The following is a 25677-nucleotide window of genomic DNA, read 5'->3' on the forward strand; positions in this document are numbered from 1 at the left end:
AGTTTGTTTTGAAAAACACGTCCATTTACAACAACCTCTGTCATTTCTTTTCGTTATTTTTCCCGTTTCCTTCATTCTCTGATCACGTCGAGCGTTATTTAACACTAGCTCAGGGTTTCTATGCTTAGAATCTGATTTTTTTCCCCACGCCTCATCAGTATGATCAGGCGCCATTAACAACCAGAGTTATTTCAACACATTCCATACGCTACATCATACGCGTGTGTAGACCCAAGAATATGGCGCCGATTAAAATACCCGGACTTCACTTTTTGCGGGCAGAGTACCATAGGATGCTCGATTCAGTCTTTCTTTGAGATCAGTGATACCGAAATCCTGTGTGTCTATATTAGATGTCTGGCAAATGCGACTGCGTTTGGTGACGTCATGTCGTCTTATATTTTATTCATTTGATTATTTATCTATTATCTATTTACGTATCTATTGGTTCATTTATTCATATTTTCATTAATTCATTTATTTGTTTATTTATTTACTTATTCACTCGTTCATTTATTTATCTATTCGTTTCTTTATTCATTCATTTATGCATTTATTTGTTTATATATTTATTTACTTGTTATTCATTCGGAGGAGGAGGAGGAGGACGAGGAGTAGGAGGCGGAGCTCGCGTAGCTGACATCTTATCTTGGTCAGCGGCGATCTCGGCGCAAACGCACAGTTCCTACTGTAATCCTGCCGGCACCGCAACCAGCCAGCGTGGACAGGCAGAACTCTCCCCACCTGTCCTTGCGTCGACAATTGCCAACCTTACCCAATTGTTTTCTTCAACTTCAGGATTCTATTATGGATCAACTCGGCGCATCGACATCGGCCATCTTGGGCAGGGATGCCCCAAGCCTGTTGCCCCAACTCTTCGCAACTCTCGTCGGTAAGTGCGGCGGGATCAGGGCGCTTCGTTTTGGTGTTTGCACCGCTGCAAATTGAGAGAGAGAGAGAAAAAAAGGTGTGAAGTCAAGTGAATAGTGAAACTGTCAGTGTTTCTAGTCTCTCCTTATATGGTGGATATATGTAAGAGAGATATATTGAGAGAGAGAGAAAAAAAGTGTGAAGTCAAGTGAATAGTGAAACTGTCAGTGTTTCTAGTCTCTCCTTATATGGTGGATATATGTAAGAGAGATATATTGAGAGAGAGAGAAAAAAAGTGTGAAGTCAAGTGAATAGTGAAACTGTCAGTGTTTCTAGTCTCTCCTTATATGGTGGATATATCTGCCGGGCTGGGGATCACTTTGGTTGCTAGCACTTACCATTTAATCCTCCAATATAGTCCAGTTTCCACATAAGGCGGCTGTGAGTTACTTTATTAAAAGCTTTCTCTAGATCGAGGTAAACACAGCACATCAATCGAGTAAAAGCTGCATGACCTACCAGACATAAAGACAAACTGATTCTCTGTCAGAATGTTTATATTTTCAAGATCCTTCAAAATCTATTCACATAATTTCACTATTGTACTGGTCATTGATACCAGCCTGTAGTTTAGTGGTGCCTCGTTGGTTCCAACTTTGTGAATTGGTGCCACATTAGCCCTTTCACAATCCTGTGGCGCTATTCCTTCTTCTAACGAACATACAATAAAACCGTGAATCTCGTCTGTCAGTTGTTCCCTAGCCTACATTGTCTACGTGTCCGATTTGAGATCTCATCAGGTCAAAGAATCCCAAAAGATTTAACACTTCCCTCACTTCTACATTTCTATCCTCTAAAACTGAATTCTTGCTCACCTCGCCTTCGTCTAAATTCTAAAAAGAAAGAAGGAAAGAAAGCTCCTTTGTGAAAATGGATTAGAAACTTTAATTCATTATTTGTGTCTGAGCTAAGGCCTGTCTCGAGGACCTCACCTTCCACTATAAGTTTGGCGATTTCTTCCCTGTGTCTCATTTTACCATCGATGAACTCGTAAATTAGTTTCGGTTCATCTCTGCATTTATCTACAAAATCCTTTTCAGAATCTCATTCTTCCTCCTCCCGGTGGAACCGTATATAAACAATCCCAGCTTGTCTGTGAGTTTCCTTTGTTTTGTTGTTGTTTCTTCTCTTCTTCCTCCGTTACCCCAAGCCATATCCCTGCTTTTTTTTTTTCTTTCTTTTCAGCTGTCTCACACCTTTTGTTAAATCGGTCTCTCTCTCTTCATCCCCTCCCCCCTCTCTCTCTCCCTCTCTTTCCCTCTCCCCTCTCTTCCCCCCCCTCTCTCTCTCTCTCTCTCTCTCTCTCTCTCTCTCTCTCTCTCTCTCTCTCTCTCTCTCTCTCTCTCTCTCTCTCTCTCTCTCTCTCTCTCTCTCTCTCTCCCTCTCTCTCTGTCCCCCCCTCTCTCTATTATTTATCAATATCTTTCTGCGTTGGTGATTAGAAATCAGATGTTTTAATACAGGTTTCGTGTATGCGTTCAACATCATGAGCACATTACACCCATTCTCGGTCAACCACAAATTAAAACGATGGCGCCCTTGGGGCTTCATGGGAAAAGGGCCCAGGAACAGATGAATGAGGGTCATTGAACTTAGAGGTGCTTCCCTACATTCTATGGATAAAAGTAATTAGAAATATATGCCATTGAATGATCAGTTAGCCTATTTTCACTTCATTTTCTATGGGTATATGTGTATCTTACACACACACACACACACACACACACACACACACACACACACACACATATATATATATATATATACATATATATATATATATTTATATATATATGTATATATATGTATACATGTATATATATATATATATATATGTATATATATATATACGTATATATATATATATTTTGGAAGGAGGCCATTTATGATGCATGCGTTGTTGAAGTAAACAGCTGCGATAGCATTATTATGCTTGCAGAAATGCTTTTCTAAGTTGCGCACCAACGTGCGGTCGTCTGGAAGCAGGTTCTTAAGCAGATTGCTGAAGTCCATGAGAGATATACACCATGGACTTCAGCAATCTGCTTAAGAACCTGCTTCCAGACGACCGCACGTTGGTGCGCAACTTAGAAAAGCATTTCTACAAGCATAATAATGCTATCGCAGCTGTTGACTTCAACAACGCATATATATATATACATATATATATGACAAATTCGCTAGTGAACAGCGACATCAGAATTTTTATGACCGTCGCCTCTTGGCATCAGAGCAGTAGGATCGAATCCTCTGCCCAACGGCATATATATATGTATATATATATATATATATACATATATATATATATATATATATATATATATATATATATATATACATATACATATACATAATTTTCGTGTATGTGTATGTAATCGAGCATACAAATATATAAGAAAATTTGCGCTCAACTTATATCTCTCTTGATGGTATATTGGTCTAAGTCAATACGGCACTGGTCACGAGCTTGAACCTAACAATTATACACTCGAAGACGGGGACATGGACAGGTCATCCCACTGGCTGGCTGGGGATTCCCATTCCCGTACCATGCATATGTTTCCCAATTGTATTTATTATCAATTTACTTGCTGCCTTCGATAAACATACGAAACATCCCCTGCCATTGTTATTTTCATAAGAGTTGATATAGGCAGCTTCAACAGTCTTTCTTATGTCCCTTTTTAATCCTGTATGTAGGACCTCGACCCCATCCCAGTGGGGCAAGTGTCCAGATTAGTCAGCGTGCTGAACGAGTAAGTTAGACGTCCTGTGTGACCTCAAGTCCCGTTTGTGCTTGGCTATGCGTTTCTCGACGCCTCGACCTGACTCGTCGTAATACGATGAGGTGCACCTGTTGCAAGGAATGCGATAAATGGTACTGAGGACGTTTTGGGGCAGTCCCTTTATATTCTTGGTCTTGATAATTTTTCCTATATTAGAATTGGAAGTCCTTTGCTATTTTCACCCCAGCTTTCCCATGAAATCTGTCTATGACTTCGGTTTTCCTAGAGTTGGGAACCGAAATATATTGTACTTTATTACTCTCGAACAGTTGGACATTTGGTCTCATGAAGATGTTCCTAGCTACTTCTTTTAATTTGTTAATCATCCATCCTGGATATTTTAATTTCTTAAAGGCATTGGTTATGTAAGTCAACTCATCTTCCAAAAATTCCTCATTGCAAATTCTAAAAGCTCTGAGGAAGAAACCTATGAGCACGCCAGTTTTCACTCGCTCGCTGTGTCCTGAGAAATAGTGTACAAAGTCGTCTCTGTTAGTGGGTTTTCTGTACGCTGAGAATCTTACTCCTTCATCCCTCCTATGCACCGACGTGTCAAGGAATGGTAATTTTTGGTCGACTTCCATCTCTACAGTGAACTGTATATCTTTATTGACACTATTGAGTCTATTTAAATTACGTTCAATGTCGATATTCTCTGGTGTTATTACAATAACGTCGTCCACATATCTTAACCCCGTGGTACCTCTACCCATGATCCTTATATAATCATCTACCTCCAACGTTTCTATAAAAAGACAGGCCAACACCGCAGAAAGAGGACTTCCCATGGCGAGACCTCTGTGTTGTCTCTATTCCTTACCATTGAACGTAAAAACACCGAATATGACATATAGGGATATAAGTTTAGTATAATCATTTCTAGGAACCGGTAACTCGTCATCACTAAGATTGTCTATAACTCTCTTGGCGGCAACTAACGCCCCCTCAACGTTAACATTTGTAAACAAGGCCTTCACATCATAACTAGCTAATTTCTTACCATGAAAATCTAAATCGTTCAATCTGCGGATGAGGTCAGAGGAATTCCTTACACACACATATATATATATATATATATATATATATATATATATATATATATATATATATATATATACAGGGGTTGGACAAAATAATGGAAACACCTTGAAAAATCAACAAAATATATTTTGATATGGTGTAGGTTCACCTTTTGCGGCAATTACAGCCTCAATTCTCCGAGGTATTGATCCATACAGATTATGAATTGTTTCCAAAGTAATTTTAACCCATTCTTCAGTTAAAAAATCCTCCAGTTCTTTTAGAGATGATGGCGGCGGAAATCGACTTCTTACTTGATTCTCTAAAATCGACCATAAAGACTCAATAATGTTGAGGTCTGGGGATTGTGGTGGCCAGATGAGATGCTCAGCTTCATTAGAATGTTCCTCATACCATTCTTTAACAATTCTAGCTGCATGGATTGGGGCATTATCATCTTGAAAGATGGCGTTCCCCTCCGGAAACAGTTCTTGAACCATAGGATGAACTTGGTCGCCCAAAATTCCTAAAAAGTCTCGGCTGTTAATTCTTCCATGAAGGGAAATCATTGGCCCGGCGGATTTCCAAGAAATAGCACCCCAGATCATCACAGAACCCCCGCCATGCTTTACGGTTGGGAGAAGGCAGTCTGGATGAAAGGCTTCTTTCGGCTGTCTACAAACTTACACTCGGCCGGAGGTCAGAAATAAGGAAAACGATGATTCGTCAGAGAAAATCACATTTTTCCACTGCTCGAGGGACCAATTCTAGTGGTTTCTACACCACTCTAAACGCTTTGAAACATTTGTCTTTGAGAGCAGAGGTTTTCTAATTGCAGCTCTTCCGTGGAATCCAACTTTGTGCAGCTTCCGACGAACAGTTTTTTTGTGAAACTGGGTTTTGTAGGTGTTCATTGAGCTCTGCAGTGATTTTAGATGCCGTGGTCTTACGATCCTTTCTAACAATTCGATTTAGAGTCCAACGGTCTCTCTCAGATAACTTCAACTTTCGGCCATACCTGTGCTTTGCTGAGGACGTTTTTCCTTCTCTTTCAAAGGCAGTCATTACTTTTGAGACAGTACCTCTTGAAACACCAAGCAATTCAGCAGTTTTCGTTATACTAGCGCCTGCCATACGAGCGACAACAATTTGGCCTCTTTTAAAGTCCGAGAGGTCTGCCATTTTTATGGGGTCGGACCAATTTCTTTTAATATCTGAAAAAAAAACATTTATTTTAGATAAACATTTCAAATAGCAACAATAATATACAATAAAACATTAAAATATGTCAAGTTTTGATTGTTTAAAACATGTTCAAAGATTATGATGCCAAAATGTTAGGTGTTTCCATTATTTTGTCCAACCCCTGTATATATATAGATAGATAGATAGATAGATATAGATATAGATATATATAGATAGATAGATATATACATATATATACATACATATATATACATACATACATTTATATAAATATATATATATATATGTATATATATGTATAATTGTATATATATATATATATATATATATATTCATATAAATTCATATATATATATATTCCGGTGCAGTGCTCTGGAGAAGAGTGTGGTCACACCCAAAACGTTTCTTGGATAAGAGTGGTTTTGTCGCATATATATATATATATATATATGTATATATATATATATATATAATATATATATATGTGTGTGTGTGTGTGTGTGTGTGTGTGTGTGTGTGTGTGTGTGTGTGTGTGTGTGTGTGTGTGTGTGTGTGTGTGTGTGTGTGTGTGTGTGTGTGTGTGTGTGTGTGTGTGTGTGTGTGTGCGTGCGTGTGTGTGTGTGTGTGTGTTTACTTAGTGGTATTTACCTAATATTATACGGGAAGGGAGCTATGCTCGTAGTGACACCGTCTTTGTATCTCTCAGCATCTAGTTTGTTCTTAAATTCTTATATGATTTTTGCACACACTATTGCCTCATCCAGTTTGTTCCGTGTGTGGGAAATTATTCTTTTTCAGATATCTTCTATAACTATCCTTTTTTACTTTATTTTCGTACCATCTTGTTTTTCTTTTATCCCACTTTAACAGATCTCTGTCAAGAACCATGCTTTTCTTGATTCTGTAAATGGCCAGTAGATCTCCTCTTTCTCTTCTTTATTCCAGGGTTGGTAGTTCCAGTTTGGGCAATCTTTGTTCGTATGTCAATTTTGAAAGTGTTGGTGCCATCTTTGTCGTTGCTCCTTGGGCTCTTTCTAATTTCTTTATATTCTTTTTTGTGTTAGGTGTCCAAAGTGTCACAGCGTACTCCAATCTTGGTCTTATCAGTGTGACTAATATTATCTTTCCCATTACCTTATCCAAGTAGTTAAAGGTCACCTTTATTGATCCTAATGAATTATAGGTTTCTTCTACTATTTTGTTAATATGCTTATCTGGTGACATGTCTTAGGTGATAATTACTCCTAGGTCCTTTCCCGAGCTAACATTTTTAACTTCCTTTGTGTCAGTTTGATATTGCCATTCACTTCCCACTACAATGCACTTTTTTATCCACTGTCTCTCTGACCCAATTCTCCTTCTCCTCAATTACTTTAATTACTGTTTATTTAGCATTTTCTTTCACTTGTTGCTATACTATTTCTTTAAAAGTTTTTTTTTTTCTTGTTCCACTTTCCATTGATTTTTTTATTTCTTGGAGATCTGTCTCTTTTATTGTTTCTCCAACTTTCTCAGTCACCGCTTGTATTTTTTTTTTACTTCTTTTTTCAAAGCCTCATTTTTGTTTGGATCTTTACGTTTCCTTCTTTCATTTTCACTTCTATGTTTAATTCCTTTTTTAGAACATTAAGCGCTCTGCTAGTTTCAGTATTCAGTCTTTTCAGCTGGTTCACCTCGCTGCATATTGTCCTGTATTCAGCTTTCAGATCTATAATTTAATCTATCAATGCTGTAATCTCCTGATTTCTGAAGATATTTTTATATATTGATTCTCTTTCCAATACTAAACCTCTACCTAGTATTCCACTTTCTTTTATAAACCCTAAAAAAAATATTTTAAAACCTTTAAGTCAATTTTGGGGTTTCTATATTGCAAACCTTCTTAGGTATGACACCAAACGGTGTTTCCACCCTGCTTACATCCAGACTTATCTTCGTTGGTTCTCATTATTTTTATTTTTCTCCTTCATCATTCTCCATTTCGTGTTTTGATAACTAATCTGAAATTATCTTATCATTTCGGTCATTCGATAAACACAGCTCCCTATCCCGAAAACAACTACACAGCTAGGTGTTTCCTTCGAACTTATCGAAAAAGCGCTACACTTCAGAGCTCGTTCTAGATCAGGGGTTCTCAGCCTTACTTGGCCCATTCACCCCTTTCACCATTTGTCAGAATGTCATCCCCCCCCTCTTTCCAAGATTGTCTGTTTCAAAAGGTGCATTCTAAATAATATGCAAATATTACTAAAAAAAAAAACTTTTATTTTTTCCAAATTAGTATACATTTTTTCCAAATTAGTATAAATCCAGCCCAGGTGACAGGCCAGATAGGCCAAAACCTATAATTGCTTTCCTCACCCCGTAAGCTGACTGTGGTCACAAATCACCCCCAGAAATCCCAAAATTCCCCCCTGGGGGTGAATTTCACCCCTAATGAGAACCCCTATTCTAGATGTCCGTTCCAACCTGTGGTTCGTTGGTGTGTGTGTGTGTATGTGTGTGTGTGTGTGTGTGTGTGTGTGTGTGTGTGTGTGTGTGTGTGTGTGTGTGTGTGTGTGTGTGTGTGTGTGTGTGTGTGTGTGTGTGTGTGTGTGTGTGTGTGTGTGTGTGTGTGTGTGTGTGTGTGTGTGTGTGTGTGTGTGTGTGTGTGTGTGTGTGTGTGTGTGTGTGTGTGTGTGAGTGTGTGTATGTATGTGTGTATTTACCTAGTTGTATTTACATAGTTGTATTTTACGGGAAGGGGAGCTATGCTCGTTGTGTCCCGTCTTCATATCTCGTTCTATCTAAACTGTTTCGTGTATCGTTTTTGCATACACCACATTCTCATCTAACTTGTTCCAAACGTCTATTACCCTGTGGGGAAAGCTGTTCTTTTTCAGGTCTCTTCTAAAACTGTCTTTCTTATGTAGTGTTATCCTTGTGTCTTCTAACATATTTTTGTGTTCTTTCTCTTCCCACGAAGCCCTTTTAAGAGGCACATAATTTACTACAAACTTCCTGCTCTTCCCATCCTTGTCATCCACTTCCATCATAATCATCTCTATTCTTTCCATATGTGACATTCCTCATATTTATATCCTTCTTAGTCAGGAACGTAACTCCACTTCCTTGTTTTACCTCTCTGTTTCTAATCCAATAATTATATGCACCGTGTCCTACACTGTTGGGTGGTAGTGGACCTTTCAATTTTATCTTTACAATTTCCATTATGTCCGGTTCTTTTTCCTTCAGGTAATCATTCAGTTCGTTCAAGCCTGTTATTAAGCCATCTATATTTGTGTAAGACACTTTTAATTTTCTGCTACTTCTATCGTGTTTTCTGTTTCCCTTCCGTTTTACTCTGCTATGAACCATTTCCTCACTTTCATATCCACTACTCTCCAATAGAATTTCTCTTTGTCTGACTCTGTTCTTTTCTCGTTTTTTCCTTAGCTTCTATTCTTTTTGTTTTCTCATCCTCTCTTTCCTCTTTTTCATTTCTCTTTTTATCCATGCCTGTTCATATTGCTCACTGTTTGGTAGTTTCCCTGTTTTTGCTAAGATCTTCTCTGCTGTCATTTGTGACCTGAATTTAACCTTAATTGGTCTGGTCTTATCTGTATTGTATTTCCCTATTCTATATATTTCTTCAATTTCTTTCACTGTTTCTTGTTCATCCTCGAACTACTTTTAATATCTTGTTTACCTTTTCCTTCTCCTCTTTTACTCTTGTAGTCCTATTTGGATTATTCTTCTCTTCCATCCCTAATATAATTATACATTTATTTTTGTCCGCTAGGTCTCTTACTATATTCTCCTTCTCTCTCATCACTTTATTAACTGTCTCCTTATTTTGTTCTTTCATCTGTTGTGTCACTATATCTCTAAATACAATTTAATTGTTCTCTTGGACTTTTCTCCAACCCTGTGCTTTTCTTGCTATGTACTCTTTATTCTCTTTATTATTATTCTTTAATTCTTCATTCTCATTTTCTTCTTTTAACTGTCTTTTTAATTCTTCTATTTCTTTAGTTAGGTTTTGGTTCTTCTTCTTTAGTTCTTCCAATTTATCAACTCTTTGCGTAATCTGTGTAAGTTGGCTGAACCTAACCTCCCAGTGTTCGATAATTTTCTCTGTTGTTTCTCTAGATTTGGTAATCGGGGGAGGTTGGCATCCCCTCCCTCATTAAATCCATGAAAATGATTATCTCCACTTTCTATTGTGTTGTTCTTATCTATATTTCTGATCTTGGTGCCTTTACTAATATTTTCGACTTCACCTGCGTCGTCTGCAGCCCTCTTGTTGACATTTCTTCTGACGTCCGGGGGAGCCCGTTCGTCTCCTTCCTCATTTCCTTCCATTTTCTTCAGTAATCCCCCTCTTTCTCCTTTTTCTTCACCCACCAGCTTTTCCCTTCCCTACTAATACAACAAAAGTACTCCCTCGTCGTTGAGATCGACGAAACCTGAAGTTGTCCTAGAGTTCCAAACTTCGCTGTCACTTCGACCGACATGTGTGTGTGTGTGTGTGTGTGTGTGTGTGTGTGTGTGTGTGTGTGTGTGTGTGTGTGTGTGTGTGTGTGTGTGTGTGTGTGTGTGTGTGTGTGTGTGTGTGTGTGTGTGTGTGTGTGTGTGTGTGTGTGTGTGTGTGCGTGTGTGTGTGCTATTTTTCGTATCATATACTGGCATACCATTTGATGCACTCTTCTATAACGTCGACATTTTTATCTGATGCAGCTTCCATGGGGACCTTCTCCATGGGAACGGTCATCGGGTACGCCGCGCCGGCGTCCCCTCAGCTTGTGGACAATTCGACCCATGTCTCCAACCTTCACATCACTTTAGAGGAAAATACATGGTTCTCATCGACTATGAGCATTGGAGCATTGGTAAGTGTTCAATATTACGTTGCCTAGAGCCTGACAAGAATAAGGAAATATAATCCTGTGGATAAACAAAATATTAAAAAAGAATAAAAAATGTCGTACCTCCTTGTCCGCGGCTGATGCGACATGGAACCTGCATCCAACAGAAATATTTTTTGTATTGAAGTGATTCAACTTAAATAAATGGAAACGATTACCTGTGTCAAATCCGAGAAAAGAACGGAGATGCTGGAGCACTGTTCCCCTTCTATTGTATCTCCTATCTGACTTCTGTGTATCACAGATATTTTTATACAAATCAAAACAATTCGCGCGGCATTTGGCATCAAATGCCACATTTTTCTTTCATGGTTTCTTTTCAAGTTTCTACCAAATGCTTGTGTAAAGCTAAGTTGATTATGGATGTCAAACCTGTTACCCTGCCTCACCCACAGCCTTTTGAATGCACTTGATCCCATACATGCTCTCGGCCTAGGTCTTAGCATAGGTGCTTTCCGCAGTACCTCAAAGAATATTTGATGTACAGAAACCGGATCCCATCAATCATACAACGTTCTTTGGTATTTTTAAGTATTTTTTCACATTAAGACCTCACACGTCCTTGCTCCACATTCTTCGGTGAATTCACAAGGTGGTGGCCAAGGAAACTAGTCAGTGTCTTTTCCTTAACTATATTTGGCACAGTCTCTACAAGACGTAGATCCTCGGGAATCTACTATCACCCGTTAACTGAATCTCCTTGGTCCGGTCTTGGTTTATAAACCGACTAATTGCTGATCTCAGCTTCTAGATAGGGGAGTTAACAGTTACATCATTTCAGTTCACTTGTTACAAATGGGTGGTTTAAATATTCGAAATTATATTATAATTAGACATATTATGTGGTTACTTCTTGTGACTTAATTTGTGTTCATGTTTATTTGGGGATATGGAGTATATTGTGATGGTAGCTTGTCTGTGTGTGTATTGAAGTTTTCCTTGTGTAATGTTGCAATACGGGTTGGTTACATTCGCCCCTTCAGCTTTTCTAGGTTTTGACAGAGATCTACACTATACCCATCCATTTGGCACAAGGATGGTACAGATGTTACCTGCACTAGAAATAACTATTAACGTCCCTACAGGCACAACAAATGTCTAGGTTCCATCACTCTCCCTGTTTAGTTTTGACTGTGATGTCCAAACACCAACTACCATCTGACATGATCCGACAATATTTTCTTTCTCGTTTGTCTTTCCATTGTCATGCCACCCACATCTACGCGGCAATTGTCCCCTCATACACATTCCAGATACAGACACAGTACAGACACAGACACAGTCCAGACAGAGACACAATTCACAGACACATCCATGACAACGAAATACAATAGAATGGTGTCATCCAAAACGAAATCTAAAGAATGGGTGTGTCATTTCAGCGGCTGGGTTCATCCAGATATTTACAGGGTATCAGCTCACTCCTTGTCTTTGATCTTTATGATGAGGATAATAATAAGTTGAGAGTTGTTCCTGTGCTTCAGGCTGGAGGACCGTTGGGAGGCGTCTTGATGAAGAGTCTCGGGCGGAAGGGGACCATCATCGCCTCATGCATACCATACCTGTCTGGCTGGATCCTCATAGGTATGCAGATCCCGAACACACTTATTACTTACGACATATATACATACATATATATATATATATATATATGTGTGTGTGTGTGTGTGTGTGTGTGTGTGTGTGTGTGTGTGTGTGTGTGTGTGTGTGTGTGTGTGTGTGTGTGTGTGTGTGTGTGTGTGTGTGTGTGTGTGTGTGTGTGTGTGTGTGTGTGTGTGTGTGTGTGTGTGTGTGTGTGTGTGTGTGTGTGTGTGTGTGTGTGTGTGCGTGTGTGTGTATGTGATTAATTTAAAACTATCCATTCACTCTTATCTTTTGCACCTTCACTCCTTTACTCAACAGACCTTCCTCTTGCATACGTTCCCCCTTTTACCACATTCATCAACATTATACTTGTTCTTCCCCTCTAGTTTATTCCATATGCTTCTGCTTTCCACACTCGTTTTGCTAGACTTTCTTCACTCATTATTTCTATATGCCCAAACCACCTCAGCATTCTTTGATTTTTTCTTTAAGTTCTCTACTCATCCTCGCTCTCCGCCTCACCTCCATGTTTTTCACTCTACCCATCTTCGTTATACTTACCATACTCCTTCAGCGCTTAATTTAAAATAAACACATATAGTATTATCAATTAATTTATTTATCTATTTATTTGTTTATTTATTTATTTATTTATTTATTTGTTTATTTATTTATTTATTCATTCATTCATTTATTTATCTATTTATTCATTTATTTATTTATATTTATTGTCACTGACAGCGTTCGCACAGAACTTCGCAATGCTTCTATCAGGACGAATCCTGACTGGACTCAGTGTTGGCATCTCCTCAGTCATGGTGACCACATTCGTCGCAGAATTCTCCTCAGCAAACTTCCGAGGAGCATTATGTAAGATCTTCACAAACATCTACTTCTCTTTGCACTGAATTTATGCCAGACTGATACATCTTTCTTTCTCGTGCAAGACTGATGCTCACAAGCTTTTGGCCTATTTTGTTCTAACTTTTATGCCAAATTAAAATATCTCATGTTTGAAACAGGGCTCTGTGTTTTGATGCTGAATTGTTATGATATCTTCATAGGTTCTGTCCCTCAGCTCAATATATCTTTGGGGATATTATATGCATTCACTTTTGGTGCTGCCCTCAACCATTGGCCCTGGTTGGCAGTTGTTTGTATGCTGCCAACTGTGATGCACCTTATTGGTGCATTTTTCATCAAAGAGTCTCCTTATGTTCTTCTGGCAAAAGGTAAAAATGAAGAGGCCAGGGAATCTCTTCACTTCTACCGAGGTGAGAATTTTTTTTTTATTGTTATATACAATAAACATATAATATTCTAAGTCTAATTCTAATCCTAATTCATTAGTATACATAAAATCTATTTTTGGTTTGGAGAATAAAGAACTGTAGATTTTTTTTTTTTTTTCAACTAGAAGTGAATGGTAAAATAATTAAGTCTTCACTTTGGGTGATCTACGCAAATCATAAGTAAAACTGTACCACAATAAGGGTGCAATATATACACACACACACACACACACACACACACACACACACACACACACACACACACACACTCATATATATATATATATATATATATATATATATATATATATATATATACATATATATTGTCACGTCCTTAGCGTGAATAGAATTCTGTGGTTGTGCTGTGCCACGTCCTTGCGTGAATAGAATCCAGTGGTTGTGCTGTGTCACGCCCATATGTGATGAAAGTCTCCTGTTTTTATATTTTTAGGCACGACTTGCGTATATATGTGTTGTGTATTATCATTAATGTATGTTATAAATGTATGTTATAATTTATGTTGTAAATGCATTTCATAATATGTATGATATAAAGTAAACCATTGCGCAATACACGTCTGCTGGGTCGCACTTCTAATACGTTCTGTCACATGACGCCAAGCTCCGAGAAACGTTACACAATTTGGCGCGAAAGCATGTTCTTCTTTCCCATTGGTTGGAGGGGGCTAAACTACCTACTTTAGATACGTTTTGACATCCCGAAAACGCAATCATCCATTCCCGACCTATAAAGTGCCAAGCAGAGAGCAACAACAGAGGGAGATCCAGAGAGAAAACCCGAGAGAGAGAATCACAGAGAAAACCAAGCAGAGAGAAAAGACAAGAAAAGAACCAGACGTCCAACCTAGTCGCGGGGTTCCTACGGTCCTCTCCAAGTGAATCGCATGTTTCATGTTTTTATTTTTGCATGTAAAGGGGGACCTAACTGCCTCACCATTGTAATCCCTGAGGATGAACCTCGTAAATTGTTCGAACGTCAGGATTAAAGTACCTGTTCCTGAGTCCGGTGAATTGAGATACGATGTGGTGATGCGCGATAATTTGAAACGCCAGCGGTAGGTGGCAGACTGTTCGCTCAGCCTCCGACGATTCCTGACGCTTCAGTTCCTGTGTTGTCTTCTCGTTTACATCTTCGCTGTTTGTTCGTCGTTTTTTGTGCCTTTTTGTGTATCATTATTTTGATTTTTGTGTATAACCATGGGTCCCAAAGGTAAGGACAAGGATAGTGAAAAAAAATATCTCGATGGAGGTAAAATATAAATGTAAAACATGAGCGTAGTGTGCGGGTGAGTGACTTAGTCAAAAACATATGGACGCAGTGCATAACATTTATCATTGATATATATTATTTCATCATTGTATTTATCTATAAATTGTGCTTGTTTTGTGTAATTGAAGTTTGTTTTGGGGAAATTTTGTATCGCTGGAACGGATTTATTCTATTTTCATTAATTTAAATGGGAATAATTGTTTTGGGATACGATTTTTTTTTTTTTTTTTTTTTTTACGACGGCGGTCATGGAACGAATTAAATTTAGTATCTCAAGGTATCGCTGTAATTTCAAATGTATATTTATTTCATTCCATGACATTTCATGTTAATGGTTAACGTCAACTGACTGCATCGTATCTACAACCACACAGGAAAGAATTATAACGTCGAGAACGAGATGAAATACATAAATGATTTCCTCGACGCAACCAAACAGAAAAATCTACAGTTGAAGGACTTGAAGAAACCCTATATTCTCAAGCCCCTTCTCATCTCCCTTCCCCTCATGTTCTTCCAGCAGTTCTCAGGAATCAACGCAATCACTTTCAACGTGATTTTCATCTTTAAGGTACATGTCCCAACCCCTTCTTACTATTTTGATTATTATCTCTGTGAGATGTCCCTGGAAGTGATTGGGTTTTAGCATATCTCGACCTCTTCCCATACCACGCAGTGCTTTTGCTTTCATTCTGGATGTCGCTAGGCTATTCCATTTATCTTTTTGATCCTCCCATATTAGTGGAGGGTTTGCAAGCTGTCTTGATTAGCCCCTTCCATACAGGGTAAGGCAAGTTGATGAACCTACGCCAGGATGCACATAGCTGCATACGAAGCCGTCACCTTTGTCCTATGCGTTTTAGGGATTTTTGGAAGTGATGCTTGCCTTGGCTGGCTACCTCCCTTATGAGATAGAGGTCCTTGGTATATAGATAAAAAGATGTTTGTTTCTTTGTTCATCTAACTGTTTTGATTTATCTTTTTTTCAGGAAGCAGGTTCAACACTGCCAGACAGTCTAAGCTCAATCATCATTGGCATTATGCAGGTTGTGGGCACGGGAATATCCATCTTTATCGTTGACAAATCTGGACGGAGATTTCTGCTACTCCTCGCATCTGGATGTATGAGTTTATCACTAAGTATGCATTATGAGAACTGTGTCTTCAAAACGGGAGAGGGTTTTGGTAACCCTACAATAATAATAACGATAACAACAACAATAGTAACAACAAGTATAATAACAATAATAATAACCAATACCTCAAGTTCATCTGTGATCGGTAAAAGTGTCAGACGAGAAGGATGGATAACTTGCTAGCCCGAGCAATGTCACCAGTTGCACATGACTCGCCTTCCAAACGGATAGCATACCCTGGCTGGTGTTCAGGTGGCAGCTGCCAATCCACCAGTAGACAAGACTCCGCCCTCACTGAGTGAGGTACGAATGTCTGTAAGTTTAGGGGATGAAAGGCAACTGGCATTCGCCGCAACGTCAGCAGAGTTACTGGAGATGAGGCCGTCTGCAATTTGTTACCATTCCCTCTGACTGATAAAGGGGACTAGTCATCCATATCTGGAAGAGAAAAGGGGGATGGAAGGACCGTAACAGTAACCATGGTATTACATTGCTCAGTTCGCCTGAGCAATCTGGCTTTATGTCCAGTATATCAATAAGTGAAAGGTATGTACGAAAATATGACTGTTTGATGAAAACAAGTCAACCTCAGAATCAGTGCTCATATTCAATGAGCTATCAGTTGATTATGTGACAGTAATGTGTATCATACATGTATTAGGTTATGAATTTGATGACTTATAGATTTCTTATCATTGTATAACTATTGATATTAATGGCAATGTTATTTATTATTATTGTTATCATCATTATTACTATTATTATCATTATCATTATTATTATTATCATCATCATTATTATTATTATTTTATTATTATTATAATTATTATTATTACTATTATTGCTATTATTGTTATTATTATCATCATTATTATCAATATTTTTATTACTATTATTACTACTATTATTATTACTGCTATTATTATTATTATTGTTGTTGTTGTTGTTGTTGTTGTTATTACTATTATTATTATTATCATTAATGTCATTGTCATTATGATCATTATTATCGTTATTATTATTATTATAATTATTATCATTATTATCATTATTACTGTTATTATTATTATTATTATTACTACTATTGTTATTATCATTAACATCATCATTATTTTCATTAACATTGGGGTTGATATTTTAAATTGTTGCAGCCATTATTAATAGTAATGTTTCATGAATAATGACATCATTGCAAATACTGTTACAGTGGGCCTTGGCATCTTCTTTTATCTGAAAAATAATAATAGTGAATTGGCGGCAACAATGAGCTGGTTGCCAATCTTCACCATCACCGCCTATGTTTTTGGTTTCTCCGTTGGTTTTGGAAGCATCCCTTGGATGATTCTGAGTAAGCACCAAGATGGGTATATTTTATTTTATATACCAAAAGGATTCTCCCTCTTTGCACGGGAGGTAGCTAGCTAAGAGGGATTTTACACGGTTCGACAGACACGTGTTTAAAGTGATGTGTGAACGGGGTATTTGGGGTTTAACCAAAGTGTTCGACAACCAAATACCCCGTTCACACGTTCACACATCACTTTAAACACGTGTCTGTCGAACCGCGTTCGACGAACTGTTTGACCGTGTGAGCCCCCTCTAAGTCATGAATCCCTCTCCCAACCATCACTTCCTTGTTTCCCTTTTATTCTAGTTGTCATGAACAAATATTATTCAATATATGAGATTAATCTCTGAAAAATGACATTCTGATATACAGGTACTGAATTATGAAATTATCTTATTTTTCTTTATCAAACTTATGAAAGGTCACAATGTTTTCAGGTGAGCTAATTCCACCAAATGTAAAGGAATGGGCAGTGAGTATTGGAGCAATGATCAACTGGAGTTCATCATTTGTTGTCACTGCCACCTTCGATCCCCTAAAGGTAACATATTTTAGTACACATCATATGTCATTCTTTTAAATCATTGCTACAAGATAAGCATTACTTCATAAACGTTTCTTGTATCTATAGTGTATCATGTGAGGTAGTAATCAAAAGTATTTACCATAATTTGCGACATTCAAGTCGACCTGGTGTACAAGTTGATCTCAAGAATTTTAGCTCAAAATTCTGAGTTAGGCATATACCTACCCTATAGGTCGACCCCTAAACATGTGCAGTTCCAAATCAATATATATCCTTGATTTCCAAGTATGTTATTTAGATTTGAACTCATGTATTGTTTGGGCTTGTGCTATATCGCCTTCTAAGCTATACCCCTTATTCATGTATCTATATGGAAAACTGTATTTTTTCAAATCTCTTAGAGATATGATATTTTTTAATTTAGTCCCACTATCTCTTAAAGCCCTCTCATCTTTAATCAAGAGATATCTTCTGTCACTGCAACCTATTTCATTTAGTGACCTGAATACAGTAATCATATCACCTAGTTCCCTTCGTTCTCTCATAGTTGGAAGACCCAGTGATTTTCTTCACATGGTTTATCTGCCATGGTGAACCAGTTCGGTTGCTGCCCTTTGTATTCTCTCAATCTTCCTCATATCCTTCACTCTGTGTGAGGATCATACTACTGACGCATATTCCAGTATTGGACGGATTAGGGTTTCGATGAGTTTTTTCACGTCTTCATCGGATACAGTGAAACGCCACTTTGATCTTCTGCAGTAGTCCGTATGTCTCTTCCATAATCTTGCTCACATGTCTGTCAGGTGACATGTTTTCTTATATCAACACCCCCAAATCTTTCTCCTCTTTTGCTTTTGTAATGTGTTCACTTCCCAATGAGTAGTTTAAGGATGGTCTTTTGCCACTACTGCCCATTTCCAGTATGTGAGGCAGTTGCATTCGACGGCGAGGCATACTCCTCAGCATCGACGTCGGCACCACCTCCGAAAGGTCCCCAGGGACCGAACACCTGGAGGTCACCGGCTTCCCCGAGGTCATGACCCGGTCGCATCGGGTTAGACAAAAAGGGTCCTTGAGGTCCGACCTGCCGTGAAGGGTCGGACAAAACAAGTCACCTGGAACAAATGCAGCCTCCAGCTTTACTGAGCGTCTCCCAAGGGACAGTTAAAGCGAGGGTCATGACCTGATCCCGATGAATATAAGGGGTCACCGGGAGTTCACCAAAGCAGCTCTGTTATCACTATGACAGGGCATGCACCGGGAGAGAAAATTCTCCCCACCCACATTGTCCAAATGGAAGAACCTTCAAACACAAAGAGCATCTTCTCTTGCAACAAAGACGGAGATACTTCTCCCGAAGACCTTCACCGTCGAAAGCGTCTCCGTGGCGCCCTTCTCTCAGGTTATCCTGAACCCTAGGGCCTCCCGCAAGACATGGATGAGGACCCCACTTTACCTGAGGAAAACTGTATCCCGCCCGCCGGACCCATCACCGACACGCCCCCCCACCTCCCCCACATGCCAACGCTACCCCTCTCGCTCATGAAGAAGAGGAAGGGGGTCGCGCTCCAGCTTGCGTATCTTACGCTGTAACTTCCCACCGCTACTCGCCCGGAGAGAAATGACAAGTAGTTTCCAATAGGCGTATACGACCCAGGAAACCCCGACTAGTATCGGGTCCCTCAAGATTCCCGGTCATCATAAAACCCGCTGACGACCCCGCCCGCCTCACAAATATGGACTCTTGGTGGCAGGCCCAATTGATCAATAATGCAGTTGGGCCAGTCGAAGGCATTTGCCAAACCCCAAAAGGAGAATGGCTGATCAGTTGCATCTCGGAGCAGCAACAGGGGAAGCTGCTGCGCACATCCACAATTGCAACAGAAGGACAACCACCTCTGCGGATAGAAACGAGAATCACAAAGACCATCGTCGTCGGAGTAATCAAAGGAGTACCTCTCGACGAGAACGCCCCACAACTCCTTAAAGCTGACCTGGAATCTCAGGACCTCCCAATTGACTCCGCATAAAACGGCTCACGTCCAGGGACGGGTCTTTCACTGGGTCAGTACGCGTGGCCTTCCTCATGCCCTCCCTCCCCTCCACGGTCAAACTGGGCTACGCCCTCCACCAGGCAGTCCCCTACGCTGCCTCCGTGCGGAGATGTACCAGATGTCAAATCCTGGGACACTCCAGAGGTGATTGTAAATGGAAAGCCCCCAGATGCGCTCCGTGTGGAAAAAGCCATCCCACGCAGGATTGCAAGGAAAAACATCTTTTCTGCGTAAACTGCTGTGGAAACCACCTCGCCGCGTACCTAAACTGCCCTGAGTTCGCCATCAGGTAGATTGTGCAAGAAGTCAAGAACCAGAAATACGTTGCTTTCTCCGAATCCTCAACCGTCGCCAGGGAACGCTGGGATACCCACCTTAAGGAAGAACGGACCCGGGACAGGAACTTTGAAGCAATGCCGAAGCGCCCTAAAACTCAAGCGAAGACCGGGAACTCAGGCACAACGGCATCCGCCACTACATTCCCTGAAAACACGCCCCCTTGCATCACTTCAAATCCACCCAACTACACCTACCCCCGCTGAAAAGGCACCCCCCCCCCCGACGTCGCCTCTCCCCTACCAAACGAAGATGTCAAAAGGAAAGAGTAAAGGCAGAAAAAGAAGAAAAACCGTAAAAGGGCCGCTATCCCCTCTTGCAACCAGATTGTCTCCACACCTACATCCCCTGAGAAGAAGGAGGAACCAAGTAAGACGGATGCTCCAAAAGCAGCCCCTTCCGACCCTTCATCATCTCATATGGAAACTCCTCTGAATAGCTCCACTGGCACATTCAGGAAACCGTAAGAATATGACAGCAAGACCTGGCCCGATCCAACCCCCAAGCGGCTCGCCTCTTAGACGGGATCTTCTTGATCCTTCAATCCATCGCCGACATTGCAGACCGTGGCAGAGCTTGGGATGATGCAATGGAATTGCCGGGCGATAAACACCGGCTGGGACCTATTGGTGTAACACCTCGCAAGGAACTCCTACGAGGCCATTTCCCTCCAATCTCTCCGCAAGCAACCCTGCCACTTCCCAACCTTGCCTGGCTGTCACTACCCACCTTTATACAAGACGGATGAAGCAGGCGAGGCGCGGGACGCCAAGAATATAGCGCTAGGATTGGCTGCCTAACCAGGGCAACTGTCTAGTGCAGTGGTTCTCAAAGTGGGTTCCACGGAACCCCAGGGTTCCGTGAAGACCTTTCAAGGGTTCCGTGACACACTCTGGGACAGCAACTACGCCCACACCTCCCTGCCATTACCTCCCAACTAGAAGCTGCCGACATGGTCCTCCTAAATGACAGAAGCCATCGATCTCTCTTTCGTCTCCTCAAACCTGGCAGGGGCAACGGACTGGCTTACCCTCGACGATCCCATGTCCTCAGACCACCTCCCCATATCCATCACCATTCACCTCTTCCCTGCACTCCATCTCCCCCTAGCGTAGGAATAATTAAACCTAGCCAGAGCAGACTGGAAAGCGTTCTAAGCCTTCCTGGTAAAATTTCAGTGGCATCATGACCCCAACTCCACAGTAGAGCACCTAAATGCTAGATTCAATGAAACCATGTTAGCAGCTGCGAGCCATGCCATCCCCCAAGAAGAACCGGAAATGGGAGGCGGGGACATCCATGGTGGACGAATGATTGCCAGCACGCCGTCCGAAACAAGAGGAAGGCCTATCACCGCTACATGAGAGAGGGAACAGAGGAAACCTTTATCGAAATGAAGAGGACTAAAGCGGAATACAAACGGACCATCGCCAGGGCAAAACTGAACTTCTGGAGGAACAGCGGGGACGACAACCTCGACCTCACTGCAGCCTGGAAGAAGTTCAAGATTATGAAGGTGCGCTACAACCCTCCAAGCAGAGACCTTACTGCCACCGACGGAGGATTACTACGGACGTCGTAACAGATAGGTGAGGGTTTCCTCCGCCATTTCCCTGGCGCAAGCTTGTCGGACAACCTCCCCGAGGTTCAACGAAGTGCTCGCTAAGAAGAACCTCGCATGGACCTCTCCACTCCGCCAGGATCGGACGCAGACCTCACCCTCCTGGAGCCACGATAGGCGTTGAGGGCAACTAGGGCTGCCAAGAAGTCCCCAGGTGCTGCCAGGGTCACATACCCACTTCTGCAGCACCTTCCAACCCCCATGCAAGAGGCCCTCCTCTCCCTCTTTAACAAATGCTGGAAGGGGGGAACCGTCCCTGAAACTTGGAAACACGCCATTGTAGTGCTTATCCCTCAGGCTGGAAAACACAGGGGGAAGGTTGTCAACCATAGACCAGTAGCCCTGACCTCCCATATTGGCTAGATATACGAGAGAATGGTGCTAGATCGCCTAAAGGATTTCGTCGACTCCAGAGAGGCACTTCCAAAACTCCAGGCTGGGTTCAGGAAAGGGAGAAGTGTCACGGACCACGTCGTGCGGCTATCCGAACATTTCCGCAGGGCCCAGAGTCAAAAAGGGTACTGCATACGTGCTTCCTCGACGTCGCCAAGGCCATTAACTCCGTCTGGTGCGCCAAGCTACTGAGTAAGGTGAAATCCTTCGGGATCTCCCCAGCCATATATAAGTTTGCCTGCTCTTTTCTTTCTGGCCATTCCATCTCATTTCCCATTCTTGGCCCCATGCAAAAATAGTGTCTAGATCTTTTTACAATAGTCTGCCGTCCTGCTCGTTTTTCACTCCTCTCATAATTTTTTAATCATCTACAAACATGTTGGCATAGCTTCTTCCTTCCACCACCGTGTCATTGACATAAATAAAAAAACATTATTGGTGCAAGCACTGAACTTTGTGGTACTCCGCTCGTTACGTATCTCCATCTTGACATCTTACCCTTTACTACTATCTTCATGTCTCTTTCCTTCAAAAAATGTTTCATCCATTCTAGTACTTTTCTTCTCGCTCCTCCAATATGCTCCAATTTCCACATAAGTTGACTGTGAGGTACTTTGTCAAATACCTTCTGTAGGTCGCGGTACACATAGCCTACCCATCCATCTTCCTCTTGCACCACATCAGTCACTCTCGAATAAAATCTTAAAAGATTCGACACACATGACCTTCCAGATTTGAAGCCAAACTGACTGTCCGTCAGAATGTTCATCTTTTCAAGACATTTGGTCCACCAGCACAATTTCACTATTGTGCTAGTCAGTGATACTGGCCTATGATTTAGTGGTGTTTCCTTATTTCCACCTTTGTGAATTGGCACCACATTTGCCTAGCCGGCACGATGCCTTTTTTCAATGAACATGTAATAAGACTGTGAATCTTGTCCGCCAGTTGTTCACTACATCTTTTAAGTATTCAGTCTGAGATCCCGTCAAGTCCTAAATTTTTTGTCACATCCAATGATCCCAAGGGATTGACCACGTCTCTCACTTTCACATATACAGTATATCTTCTAAACCTGATTTTCTGCTTCCCTCTATTTCCTCCTAAAAAGCTCTCTCTTTGTGAAGACCGCTTGGAATCTTTCGTTCATTACTTCTGCCTGAGCTGAGGCTTCTTCAAAGATCTCACCACCCACAATTAAATTAGTGATTACTTCTCTGTCTCTTAACTTGTCATTTATAAACCTGTAAAACAGTTTCGGTTCATCTTTGCATTTATCTACTACAACTCTTTCAAAATTGCTCTCTTACTCTCCTGCGAATTTTTGTATCGTCATTCCTAGCTTATTTGTAAGCTTCTTTTTTTGTTGTTGTTTCTTCTCTTCCTCCATATCCTCCAAGCCACGTCCCTTGCATTTTTTCAATCTCACATATTTTTTTGTTAAACTAGTCCTGTTTTTGTTTCTTCCTCCACTCCCACATGATGAAGGTTTGTATTTTAGACCCACCATATAAGTCAACAACTAGTTTTGGAAAGATTTTTCTAGGTTTGAACATCGATTTGTACGCCACAGTTTACAGTAATAATGGAGCCCATCTGTGGATGGCAATGTTTTTTAGTCACTGTTGTCTGTAATATATCAGTATGGGACAGTTTATGGGTTGATGGTGTATAGTAGTAGGAGGTGGGGAGTAGTCACTGTTTGTCAGCTCTCCTTATGTGAAACTGTAGAGGAAATACAGTTGAAGTTGATATAGAGATATATTCAACCCAACCCAAAGAGAAATGTTAGTCCTTCAGGGCTGCACCCTCAGATGGAGGTGAAGGTGTTGACAGGTTATGAAGATGGGTGGCGTGGAAAGTATTTTCCCTGGTGGCATCTTATATAATCATCAGTTGCAGGTACCTATCATTGGTCCTTCACAAGGAAATTAGAAATTAAAAATAGAATTATAAGTATGCTATAGATGAATACTGTATTTCACTTTTCCATTTCTTAGTTTTTTTTTCACTTTCCAAACAGATTTTATGAAGCTTGTTGTGTATATTTTCCTTAATCCAGTACACAAGAAACACGATTACTGTCAAAAAAGGATTTCTTAGAATTTTTTATTTTCACTGCATCAAGCATATCAATTAATCTCTCTTTTCCTTGCAGATTGCTTTGGGAGAATTTAGTGCATATTTCTTCTACTGTGGTATGAATGCCCTTGCGTTTGTCTTCTGCTTTCTGTGTGTACCTGAAACTAAGGGCAAAACTTTGGAGGAGATTGGAGCTCAGTTTAGAAAGAACGAAACAAAACATTCAACAAATCTTGATGAGATCTGTACAGTAAAAAACACCAAATCCTTCACTACTGATGGAGTGTGATGAAAAATAAGGTCGTCTGATGGCAGCTAGAATGATATAAAGTGTCATCTGATACAGAACGGCTAAATAAAGTTATGATCTCTGCAACAAACAAGATGTCACAGAGATAAATAAATAAGATAAAAAAGTCTGGTGGCAGCCAGACTAAAAAAATCCCACTTTGTACTGAAAATGGGGTAACTGCCGCTGTGTTGTCATAGTGTATTAGTCCTGAATTTGGGGTTAGGCCTCTATGTATGTAATTCAGAGTGGGGTGGGGATGCAGGAGGGATGCTTTAGATTAGTAAGAACTGCTGCTTCCTCATTGATACAGTGGGACCTGAAGTCATATATATTGTAATTGTCCTAATATATTTATTTCTATTGTAAATGTACACTGCCGTATGCATCATGAAATGAAGGAGATACTCACGACACAGATGGAAAATCCGAGAATGCAACTACAGTATATACACTTGAAGGGATTCGGGTGTAACTCGCAACTGACGACCTGATTTGTCTTCTTTGCTTGTCCCATGGAAAATGAGGCTGGAATAGCTACCCTTTGAATGCATTGGGAATTATAAAAAGTAATTGAACCACCCGACTTGCCTTTCCCGTGCACATTTGCCTATCAGCAAGCCTTTCAAGCCCTTGCCAGTGGCACCTGTCACTAGGCAGACTCCACCAATAAAAAGGCAGAGGTCAGTCACCTCTTGCGTAAATAGGAAAAGCTGAAAAGAATACGCATAAGCTGGGTGAGGATGTGACCTCTTGAAATATGTGAGGGTTATATTCCTAAACAAGTCACATCAGAAAATTACACATCTGCAAAAGACAAAAACACTAATACTTCGAACACATACTCACAAAATAATAATAATAATAATA

General features: G+C 40.5%; 1 protein-coding gene across 1 annotated transcript; it reads left to right on the top strand.

Moving 5' to 3' along the window:
• Window positions 1-663: 663 nt before the first annotated feature.
• LOC143033891 (facilitated trehalose transporter Tret1-like) lies at window positions 664-25677 on the top strand. The gene is made up of 10 exons (XM_076199510.1): window positions 664-892; window positions 10662-10813; window positions 12334-12433; window positions 13175-13303; window positions 13498-13707; window positions 15394-15590; window positions 16009-16159; window positions 17363-17503; window positions 17941-18044; window positions 24595-25677. The coding sequence occupies exons 1-10, from the start codon at window positions 808-810 to the stop codon at window positions 24805-24807; spliced, it is 1482 nt and encodes a 493-aa protein (XP_076055625.1). The 5' UTR covers window positions 664-807; the 3' UTR covers window positions 24808-25677.

Source organism: Oratosquilla oratoria, chromosome 16 (genome assembly GCF_046742065.1).
Source record: "Oratosquilla oratoria isolate Oo_2021 chromosome 16, ASM4674206v1, whole genome shotgun sequence".
Lineage (NCBI taxonomy): Eukaryota > Metazoa > Arthropoda > Malacostraca > Stomatopoda > Squillidae > Oratosquilla > Oratosquilla oratoria.